The sequence below is a fragment of the Heterocephalus glaber genome, unplaced genomic scaffold, assembly GCF_053883595.1.
Source record: "Heterocephalus glaber isolate CG9 unplaced genomic scaffold, H.glaber_assembly_v1.0 deba00001472, whole genome shotgun sequence".
In the NCBI taxonomy this organism is placed as follows: Eukaryota; Metazoa; Chordata; class Mammalia; order Rodentia; family Bathyergidae; genus Heterocephalus; species Heterocephalus glaber.
Window position 1 is genome coordinate 78,977,205 of NW_028258315.1, and position 12,433 is coordinate 78,989,637.

Sequence of the window (12,433 nt, forward strand, 5' to 3'; positions counted from 1 at the left end):
AATGATCAGAAGCAGCTCTGATAAAAGTTTTGCATGACAAAAAGTCTCACATTAAACAGTCTTACCTAACAAAAAATATTTATTCTACTTGAGTGAAATATTCTTTGAAAATTACTGGATGTTTCGGTACTGTACACTGACTCTCATGTGAAAACCATATTAGATTCACCACAAACATAAGCCTTATTAGAATTTTTCCTGCACAAAGTAACTCTGAAGTAGCCATTTATCAGTACAGTATAATCATCTACAGAATTTTCACTTTCATTAATATAGTTAGCTTTGTTTTCAACATGAAAATAAGATCAGTAGAATCTGATCTTAAATCTAAATTCTACCTCCATTCAATGTTAGAAATATTTTCATTTTATTTGCCTTTTCACCTTTAATCCATAAGATTATCAATTCAACTATAAAACTCCCGTTTTCCTGGTTCCAACATTGAGCTCATAACAAAACAAAAATATATGTCTTAAAATAGTAAAACAGCCATCTTCCAACTATTGCACAGGGATATTTTTCTCCTCTTCCTCTATACACCTACAAATCATTATAATCATTTCCAGGCAAACACTTATTTTCTCTAAGTGAAAACTGACCAGAAAATTGGGGTATGTGATCATAAAGGGAGAGAGTGTTTTATATTTAACATCATTGCCTCAAGTCACCCTGATTTGATCACAACCAATGACCATAAGCAATCACATAAAACCATGAAAAAACACTGTATAATATTCTTGTACTTTAAAAAATAAATTTCCAACAAAGCAACTGAATAATTATCAAATAGTGAATATTTTAGCTACACTATTACTCTATCATTAAAGAGATCATTTAAGTTGTCTTCCACTAAAAGATATTTGTATCTGTTACCCTGTAATTTCATCATCTTATTATTAATGCACTATACTACCTTTGGTAACTCCACTCTACCATGACAAACATACTTGTTGAAACTCCCATTTCTGTGCAGAAACAACAACCACCACCACTGTTTTCTACAGTCATTTAAGTCCAAACCATAATGACATTTTTATTCATTAAACTACAATTACACACCAGACCAACAGTGTAAATGTTATCTTCTGCAATGGATATACAATGACAATCAGTAAGTACTTACCTACAGTTGGGAGGAGGGTCCAAAGTAATTTCTGCAAGTTCCTTCTGAATTCTTTAAAATAAAGATAAATGAAGTTATGTCAAAATATCTTCACTCTTAATATTAATCTTTCATTAAAATGTATTTTAACAGTAACATTTTTCCTCTTGTATGTTTCTAATATACTAACATTGTATAAAGCATCATATACAATAACATTAATAATTTCTGCCAGTTTTTAGGATGTACCTACAGAAAGTGATGAGACTGCCCACTATCAGCGCATGCAGATTGCAGAAACAAACAACTTCATCACACCACTGTTAGCACTAACCAAAATTTCTAATTTAAATAAACATTTACCAAACTATTTAGGGGTCATTCTAATTCTGATTTGTGTTGGAACATCTCCATATAGAATAGAAAACTGATGATATTAAGTGAATCCAAGCATACCAACTAATCCAATCAACTGAATGAAGAAAGGAACATCAGGATCTCATTCCAGCATCTGAAACTACCACCAAAATAAGTATGATATTAGCCAGGTGTGGTAGCACATTTTTGTAATTCCAGCACTAGGGAGGCTGAGTCAGGAGGATCATCACTAGTTCAAGGCCAGCCTCAACTACACAGTGAGAGCCTGTCTCAAAAAAATAAAATAAAAATAAATAATAAGGATAATGAAAATAAAATAAGGATGATATTCCTTCCTGAATACTTCAGTCTTTCAAGTTGATGCTATCCCTTCTGCTAGAAACATCTTTTTTTTTCCTTTTTTTGGTACCGGAGATCGAACTCAGGACCTTTCTCTTGTGAGGCAGGTGCAGTGCCACTGAGCTAAATCCCTGGCCCTAGAAATATCTTAATATTACAAGAATAACTGTTTTAATATCATTGCATGACCTTCATACAAAGAAAGAAAAAAACCTGTTTCTTTTCCATGAGTCGGAGTTTGTTTGTGTGTTTGCTGAAAAGTGTGCTGGGGATTGAACCCAGGGCAACATGCATGCTAAGCACAGGCATTATTGCTGATTTTATTTTTTATTTTGATTTTTAACTGCATCTAACACCCTATGAATACAAAGGCTAACAGTGCAACACTATTTTCTAAGACTACACTTAAACTCCTATCACTCATGTCTTAGTAAGTTTTGTTAAATTAAACATGCACACACAAAAATTCTCAATCTAGCTTGCATGAAGCTCTGGATTCAATACCCAACACAAAAAACAAATTCTCACAAGTACTGCTTTTCCTTTGATTTGCTCTTTAAATACGAGATTATTAACAGCTGGATGCCTGTCGTCTGATAATTACTGTGGACAGTATATGAATGACAGCGGACTAAAGCACCTTAAAAAATCTGAAAAAAAATTTATGCTAAATTTCATTCTGTACCTTTGTTAATACAACACAGGGAAATACTACAAAAAAAGGGGACTGCTCCAATGGGAATGTTACCAACTTCCTGAAGGACTGCATGCTACCCACTATAAATTTTCACTTCTCTGCATCATGTGATTCAAGGTTGGAGAGATATTATGAGTCAGAACAAGACTAAAAAATTGCAAGAGAGGGCCTGAGATTTAGCTCAGTGGCACTGCACCTGCCTGCCTCACAAGTGCAAGGTCTTGAGTTCAATCCCTGGCACCAAAAAAAACCCCCAAAAAACAAAAAAGATAAAAAATTGAAAGACAAAAAAGTTCATGTTAATTCTGTTATGTCATTAATTGAATCCATGGGCGAAAAATCTGTGTGCCTCAGTTTTCTATCCTACAAAATAGAGAATTAGAACAAACTCCATGATCTCTTTTTATCTTTAACTCACTATGATTTCCTTTTAAGACAGATTCTTAATAGGCTTACATGCATAGAAGTACATATGGCCCATAACTAAAAGACAAGAAGTTTCAAAAAAGAAAAAAAAAGATTCAAAAAATCTGAGAGAGTAGAATCCTATTACGGATTTCACACAAAAGTATAAAACAGGCACTTCAAAACTAAATCAATAAATCCAAGTTAAAGATGGCAAAATAAGCACACATATATTCATCTCCATTCAGGAGCACCTCCTACCATGTGAGATGCAAAAAGAAATAAACAACAGAGAGGGTGTGGCAAGTGGGTATATGACAAACAGCTTATAACAAAAGGGAACTACAGAATGTATATAGGACATGAGGTTTGAGGGAAGGGGAAGTCAAAAATCCCCCCCCCAAAAAAAAGCCATGCAAGAAAATCACAGATTTTTCAAATAAAAATAATAATCTTAATGAAGTAACAGATGGGGGTGTAATCTACTTTGCCTATCTTGCTTAAGTGCTGTGACTCACTGGACAGTCCAGGGAACACCACACTGGACTTGAAGGAAATCCGAACCTAACGTGTTACTTGGTCTGGCTTTGACAATTTCACAGTGACACAATTTATTGGTCTTTTACTTACAAAGCTAAGGACGGGCTATAGTTATACTATACAACGTAAATGTTACCTTAAAAAATGGAAATGTGAAATTAAGTGTAATGAAAAGTTGGTTAAAATGGATGAAAGGAGAGCAGTAAACATATAAAAAAATGAAAGTATTAACATCTCAATTTTTCAAAGTAGAGAATCAGAACATACTGCTGAAATTTCCAAGAAAAAAAATACAAGCTTAAATATAGGCTTTGGAGTATAAAGACAACTGGTATTCATTTTAAAAAAATGTAACTACCATAAAAACATCGAAGAAAAAAGGAAGGAAAAATTAGGTAAATTTCAGAGCAAGGAGTCAAAAGATATTTGATTATTCAACAAATACAAAATAAGTACATTATATAGAGTTATGCAGAAAACCAACAGAAAGACTAAAACTAGAGACAGGAGTTTTCTTTAGGGAAATGCAATTAGGACTGCTGGTGGAACAGGGATGGACAAAAAACTATTGCTTTCCATTAAAAGTTTTCTGTACTGTTTTATTTGTTATGAGAAACAAGTAATTTTTAGAAATAATTTTTAAACAGAAAAAAAAGGGAATTCAAAAGAACATGTTTAAATTGTCAAAAAAGAAAAAACATTTTGGGGATGGGGAGGTAGCTTAGTGGTACAGCATTTGCACAAGGCCCTGAGTTCAATCCTAAGTGGGAGGGAAGAAGGGGAAGGGGAGGGAGGGAGGGGGAGGAGAAGGGGAGGGGGAGGAGAAGGGGAGGGGGAGGGAATGGAAAGGGGAGGGGGAGGGGAAGGGAGGAAGATCAAAAGGAAGGAAGGAAGCAAGCTGGCTGGCTATTTTTTAAATGAAAGAATGTCTCTGGAATTTTCAAATAACTTGGCTTGCTTTATGCTTATTCTTCTCTTTTTAAAAAATGATAAATCATAATTTTCTGTCATAAAATTCTAATAGAATTTGAAGCATTCCAGACCTATATTATTCAATGCAGAAAGCAATTTACTGATAAATTCTACAACTCTGAGCAATGAGCCAATATATTATATTTTGAGCCATTAGCACCTAGGAATAGTTGCATTTCTTTGACAGAAATTATACTAAGTATTGCTATCTAAATGGTTGCAAAATGTCCTGCTGTTTTCAATGACAGCAATTCAATCTATCTCAAAAGTTGTGATCATGGTATGTACTGTTTTCTCAGTCTTCACATGTAGGATAAGGAAGCTACTTCAGTTACTGTCCCTCAAGGTAAGGAAAATTTAAGTATCAATAATTCACATTTATAATATATCTTCACATGATGACCTTAGATCAGTGATGGCAAATGTTTTAGAGATCGAGTACCCAAAATGCAACCCAAAACCCACTTATTTATTGTAAAGTACCACCAGGGATTTAGTCAAGTGGCACGACACCTGCCTTGCAAGCGCAAGGTCCTGAGTTCGATCTCTGGTACTGGAAAAAGCATTTGACAAAGTTCAACAATATTGCAAAGTACCAACACTGCAATTAATACTGAGGTTTTAATTTAGGAAAAAACCTGTTATCTGATGCAAGCTGCTGGGGCAACTTGGCTCAAGTGCTGAGAGAAAGGGCTCTGCGAGCCTGCATGCAGTGCCAAAGATTCGCCACCACTGCCTTAGAAAATGAAAAGTGAAATAAATCTGAGACTTTTCTAACTATAACTGTTTTATCAGTGCTCATTTAAAAGATAAGAAAACTGACACTAGTCATTTCATACAGGTAAGGTGAAGACTCAGAAAATTCTATTCTAGCCAGACGCGATTGTGCACACCTGTAATCCCAGAACTTGGAAGGCTCAGGCAGGAGGATCACCTCAGGCCAGCCTAAGGTACATAGTGAGTTCAAGGCCAGTGTAGACTAAATAGTGAGACCCTGTCTCAAAACACTAAAAATAAACTTTCTTACCAGAAGTTTTAAGACAAAAATTTTTTGGACATAAGTTAACTAGACAACTGTCTATATTCCAACTTCCATTAGGTACAACTACAGTTTATTCCCATAAAAAGCTGCACACAGCGAGACCAGTCAGGAGTGAATTATACACTAAATTTCAGCTTATATGACTGCACCTAATACTTTAACTGAATGAAAGAGCACTGTAAAAGCACTTTGTGGGGCTATCACTTGTTTAAAAAAGGGAGGGGTCATTACAATCATAACCCACTCTAAATTAACTAAACACTATCACACAGAATGAAGATATGAAGCATGTATTTTAAAATCAATATACTGGATTAATGATTCAGAAAAATGAAGCAGTATATATGCACAATGCACAAACACACTGCACACACACACAGACACACGAATCTTGGGTTAAAGAAAATTCAGTAGTAAATCATTCAGAGCCGAATTGAAAATGAATGTGTAAACATTGAGATACATAAAAGTGGTATCTTAGTAGTTATTTAAAAAAAACAAAAGCTTCAACATACCACATCTAGATGGTTTTCTATATTCTTCTATGGACTGAATCCATTAGTCACCTAAGAAACCCCATCCTATGCCACTGAATCAATTTTTCTAAAATCAACTATTCTCAAGAAAGCATCATACAACTACTCATTACCACTGCATATAATGCTAAAGTTTAATTTTGAATGATGATATGTACTATATACCTGTCATTGTAAAGAAACACTGATTTTAAGACATACCACCAATAATTGTATACATCAACTGGAAGAAGTATACTAAGTTCAGAATATTACAAGTCCTGAAATGAACATTTTGAACCAAGAAAATAGTGATTACAAAATATTATTGATGAGCAGTATTACAATATTTTCTTTTTTTAAATTCCTTTATTGACACATTTAGGTATACAATACATTTACATTTCTCATTGAGAACTTTTGCCTTTACATGATGCATCTTGGTTCTTATTTTTTCCCCATTCCTAGACCTCCCTTCACCCCCCTCCACCCTTCCCATTTTACAAAGACTGTTTCCATTTTTCCCCATTTCTCATAATTTTTCCTTTCCCCGACCCCTCCCACTTGCCCTACACCTTTGGACCCTTTTTTCCTATTTCACATTATCAATTATTCATTCTAATCATGACTAAATTTTAGGAAGACAATATAATGACATTCATCATTGGAAACTTGCACCTTTACATAATCTCTTGGTTATTTTTTCCCCCTTCCCCTGCCCTCCCTTCAGACATTCCATCCCTCTCTATTTACCTTCTTTGTTTCCACTGCTCAATTTACTCATATTAATTCCACTCCCTTCTTTCCTGTCCCCCACCAATCCCACTTCCCCTTCGCCTTTGCCCCTTTTCTTCCTATTTCACATTATCTTTTATACCTTTTAGTCCTTATTTACACTTTCAGTTTCTCACACCAGAGAAACTATTCGGTATTTATACATGTGTGTTCTATTTATTTCACTTAAGAGTATCACCTCAATGTGCATCCATTTAGCTATAAATGTCTCTAATTTCCCAATTTTTATGGCTGAGTAGTACTCCATTTTATTTAAAAATCACATTTTTTTTATCCAGTCTCCAGTTGATAGGCATCTGGGCTGCTTCCAAGTTTTACCTTTCACAAATTGTGCTTCTATGAACATGGGTGCACATATATCACTGTAGTATGATTCTTGTAATTCCTTGGGGAGGATACCTAGCAGGGGAATAGCTGGGTCAAATGGGACTTCCAGTCCTAGTTCTTTGAGGTATCTCCATACTGATTTCCACAACGGTTGCATCAGTCGACACTCCCACCAGCAGTGGAGCAGCATTCCTCTTTCCCCACGGCCCCGCCAGCATGTTATTGGCTAATTTCATGATAGCAGCCATTCTTTCTGGAATGAGGTGGAATCTCAGCATTGTTTTCATTTGCATCTCTCAAATGACCAGTGATCTTGAACATTTTTACATGTATTTATTTGCTATTGCTACTTCTTTGTCTGAGATATGTCCATTGATTTCAGATGTCCATTTTTGGATTGGGTCTTTAAATTTGGGAGGTCTGATCTTTTTAACTCCTCTATAGATTCGAGATAGTAGACCTCTGTCTGAGGAAAAGCAGGGGAAGATTTTTTCCCACATTGTGGGTTGTCTCTTCACACTGCTGGTGATTTCTCTTGCTGTGCAGAAGCTTTTTAATAAGGAGAGATCCCACTTGTTGATTGTTTGTGCTAGTTCATGGGCAACTGAGGTTTTGTTCATAAAATCTTTTCCTACACCAGTGTCTTCAAGAATTTTACCTAACCGCTGTTCCAGCCGGTTCAGCGATTCTATTTTAATAATTAGATCTTTAATCCATTTCGATTTTAGTTTAGTGGATGGTAAGAGATATAGGTCTAGTTTTAATCTCTGGCAAGTTGAAACCCAATTTTTCCAGCAGCATTTATTAAAGTGGCTATCTTTCCTCCAGTGAGGGTGTTTGGCTCCTTTACCGAAGGTGAGATGGATGAGTGTGTCTGGCATAGTTTCTGCATCTTCTAATCTGTTTCATTGGTCTTCAGGTCTGTTTCTTTGCCAGTACCATGCTGTTTTTATCACAGTAGCTTTGTAGTAGAGTTTCAAGTTGGGGATTGTGGTACTCCCTGCCATGTCTCTGTTGCCTAGAATTGCTTTTGCTATTCTGGGTCTCTTCTTCTTCCAAATAAATTATTGGATTGTTTTCACAAGGTCCGTGAAGTATGCTGCTGGGATCTCAATTGGAATTGCATTATATCTATATAGCAGTTTTGGAAGTATGGCCATTTTCACTACATTGATCCTTCCTACCCAGGAGCAGGGGATGTCTGTCCATTTTCTGATATCATCTTCAATCTCTCTTTTCAGAGTGTCATATTTTTCAGAGAAGAGGTCTTTGATTTCTTTCGTTAGGATGATTCCTAAGTATTTCAGTTTTTTGGATGCTATTGTGAAAGGAATTATTTGCCCTATTTCTCTCTCAGTGAGCGTGTTGTTCACGTAGAGGAAAGCTATTGATTTTTGTGTGTTGACCTTGTAACCAGCTACTTGATTGAATTTGGTTATTAAGTCTAGAAGACTTTTGATGGAGTTCTTGGGGTCTTCTATATACAGTATCATGTCATCTGTAAATAATGACAATTTGACTTCTTCATTTCCTATCTTTTTTCCTTTTATTTCTTTCTCTTATTTAACTGCTGTGGCTAATGTTTCCAAAACTATATTGAATAGGAGCGGTGATAGTGGACATCCTTGTCTTGTTCCTTATTTTAGTGTGAAGAATTTCAGTTTTTGACCATTTAGTATGATGCTGGCTGTTGGCTTTTCATAGATGGCTTTTATCAGTTTGAGGTAGAGACCATCTATTCCAATTTTTTGTAGGGTTTTTATCATAAATGCATGTTGGATTTTGTCAAATGCTTTTTCTGCTTCTATGGAGATAATCATATGGTTTTTGTCCTTGGCCCTATTGATATAGTGTATTACATTGATTAATTTGCATATGTTGAACCATCCTTGCATCCCTGGGATGAATCTCACTTCATCAGGGTGTATGATCTTCTTGATGATCTTCTGCATTCTATTTGCCATTATCTTATTAAGGATTTTTGCATCTATGTTCATTTGTGAGACTGGCCTATAGTTCTCTTTTTCGGTTGTGTCTTTCTCTGCTTTGGAGATCAAGGTGATGCTTGGTTCCAAGAATAAATTTGGGAGTATTGCTTCCCTTTCAATTCCACTGAAGAGTTTAACCAGTAGTGGCAGTAGTTCCTCTCTGTCTTACAGAATTCCGCAGTGAAACCATCAGGACCTGGGCTTTTCTTAGTTGGTAAGTTTTTAATTACGTTTTCAATTTCATTGGTTGATATTGGGTTGTTTAGAATTTTTAGGTCTTCTGTGTTCAACTTTGGTAATTCACATGTATCTAGGAATCTGTCCATTTCTTCTGTGTTTTCCATCTTATTGGTGAATAGGTTCTGGAGGTAGGTATTGATCTTCTGGATGTCTGCTGGGTCTGCTGTAATTTCACCCTTTCCATTCCTAATTGCATGGATCTGAGCCTTTTCTTTCCTTTTTCTAATAAGGTTGGCTCATGGTTTGTCAATTTTGTTTATTCTTTCGAAGAACCAACTCTTTGGTTCATTGATTTTTTTGTATCATTCTTAGTCTCCATCATATTATTTTCTGCTCTGATCTTTATAATTTCATCCCTTGTATGATCTTTGGGTTTGTCCAGCTCTTCTTCTTCTAAAAGCTTGAGGTTCTCCCTCAGGTTCTTTAGTTGGGCTCGTTCTGTTTTCCTAATATGTGTATTCACTACTACGAATTTCCCTTGTAAGACTCCTTTATTGTGTTTCATAGATTCTGATATGTTGCATTGTCACTGTCATTTAATTGAAGGAACTGTCTGATGTCTTCTTTAATTTCCTGTGACCCATTGGTTACTCAGAAGTGTGTTGTTCAATTTTGACGTGCTTACAAAATTTTTCCAGTTTTTTTTGCTATGGATCTCCAATTTCATCGCACTATGGTCTGATAATATATAGGGGAAAACTTCAGTTGCTTTGCACTTACTTAAATATGTTCTATGAGCAAGTATGTGGTCTATTTTGGAGAACGATCCATGTGCAGCTGAAAAGAATGTGTATTCTGATTTTGTGAGGTGTAAACATCTGTTTGTAAACATCTGTTAAGTTCATTTGTTCAAGAGTTTAATTGAGTTCTAGTATTTCATTACTTATTTTTTGTCTAGTTGATCTATCTATTTGTGACAGTGGGGTGCTGACGTCCTCCACTACAATTGTATTAGTGCATATATGACTTTTCATGTCTGTAAGTATTTGTTCTATATAGTTGGGCGCACTAGTGTTTGGTATATAGATATTTATGACTGTCATGTCTTCCTATTGGATTGTTCTCTTTACAAGAATGTAGTGTCCTTCTTTGTTGGTTTGAAATCCACTTGGTCTGCAAAGAGGACAGGTACTCCTGCTTTTTTTCAGGTTCCTGTCACATGGAGTATTGTTTTGCACCCTTTAGCTTTCAGTCTATGAGTTTCATTTTGAATTAAGTGTGTTTCTTGTACGCAGTATATTGTTGGATTTTGCTTCTTGACCCATTCTGCCAATCTAATTCTTTTGATTGGTGAATTGAGACCATTAACGTTGATGGTTATAACTGAAATGTACTGACTTATCATTGCCATGACTTTTTCTTTTTGTTGGATTCTCTCCCTTTACATTTAATTTCTTGTCATGCCCAATGGGTTCATTCTGCTATGCTTCCTTGGGTTATGATCTTCATTGTCTGTTCCTAAAATTTTTTGGAGAGCTGGTTTGGTATTCATGAAGTTTCTAAGGTTTTCTTTGTCATAAAAGTATCTTAGTTCTCCATCAATTTTGAAAGATAGTTTTGCAGGGTATATCAATCTGGGTTGGAGGCTGTTTTCCTTTAGGGCTTGGAATATATCACTCCAAGCTCTTCTTGACTTTATGGTTTACGTTGAGAAGTCTGCTGTGATTCTGATGGGCTTGCCTTTGTATGTGATTTGTTTCTTTTCTCTAACTGCTTGTAGAACTTTGTTCTTCTATTGAGTTTCTGGAATCTTAACAATTATATGCCTATGTGTAGATTTTTTTTGATCAAGGCTATTTGGAGTCCTATATGCCTCACTTATCTGTATGTCAAGTTCTTTTCCCCTGCTTGGGAAGTTCTGTGCCAGTACTTCTGTGAACAATTTTTAATGTCATTTGCACTCTGTTTCTTTGTTGACTCCAATCAGTCTTATATTATTCTTCTTTGCATCGTCTACCAGCTACTGGATTGATTTCTCTTGGTCCCTTACAAGAGTGCTGCAATTTTTCTTTTCCTGGTCACTAATTGCAATCTTATCTCCTATATCTGAAATTCTGTCCTCACATTGGCCCATTCTGCTTTGTAGACTTTCAGTGGAGTTTTTTATCTCCTAGATATCTATTTGCAATCTGTTTTATGGATTCAATTTGTTTCCTATGTTGTGATTCCATCATGTTCCTCAGCTCCTCTCTAGATTTATTAATCATGTATTGCATTACAAGCACAATCTCTGCTGTTATCTGAGAAATTATTTCTGATTGTATTTTTTCCAGATCCTCTTTTGTTGCCAGTTCAGGGAGTCTATGTGTTTGAGTATCAGAGTGTTCCATCTCATTTCCCTTTGGGGTTGCTGTAGGTGATCTGGAAGTCTGGTTTTGAGACTTGTTTACGTGTCTTCTCATTTTGACCTGGTGTGGGGGGGTGCTGTTGGGGCCCACAGGGCTCACCTCCTCTGAGCTGGGAATGGTGGTACAGCAGCCTAGAAGCCCCTTCCTCTGGGCTGGGAGCAGCAGGAAGGACGGTGGCCTGGAAGCCCCTTCCTCTTGGCCGGGAGTAGCAGGAAGGACGACGGCAGCCCAGAAGCCCCTTCCTCTGAGCTGGGAGCGATGGGACGGCACCTCAGAAGTCCCTTCCTCTAGGCCAGGTGCGCTGGGACAGATGGAAGCCCAGAAGCCCCTTCCTCTGGGCTGGGAGCGGCAGCATGGACATATTACTATAGTTTCATGTGGAAAATAAACTTGGATGAGCCCCTACAATAAAAGTTCACACTGGAACATGCTAGAATCAACATTTGAAGCTAACAAAAATTTAGTAATATTTCTAGAAGATTATTATATTGAGTGTTCAATGACATCACAGTGTCCACTCTGAGCAAAGTTAATTTGAAATAAATGTTAATTAATTTACATTTACAGATGTGTAAACACGTGAAATCAACAGCAGAGTCAAGTCAATGAAGATTTTAAAATAGTTAATCAAAATCATCTAAATTTGTCACTGTAGACATCATCGAACTATAAACTTGAATATAGCAAAGTGATATAGACATATCAAAAGAACAGGCTGTGATAAGATGATGCCCCAATTTTTAAA

General features: G+C 36.1%; 1 protein-coding gene across 1 annotated transcript in view; it reads right to left on the reverse strand.

Moving 5' to 3' along the window:
- Ube2e2 (ubiquitin conjugating enzyme E2 E2) overlaps positions 1–12,433 on the reverse strand; it is a 381,059-nt gene that overhangs the window by 359,548 nt on the left and 9,078 nt on the right. The window contains exon 3 of the mRNA XM_087181475.1: positions 1,124–1,174. Within this exon, the coding sequence (XP_087037601.1) occupies positions 1,124–1,174 (51 nt within the window). The remainder of the gene's footprint in view (positions 1–1,123; positions 1,175–12,433) is intronic.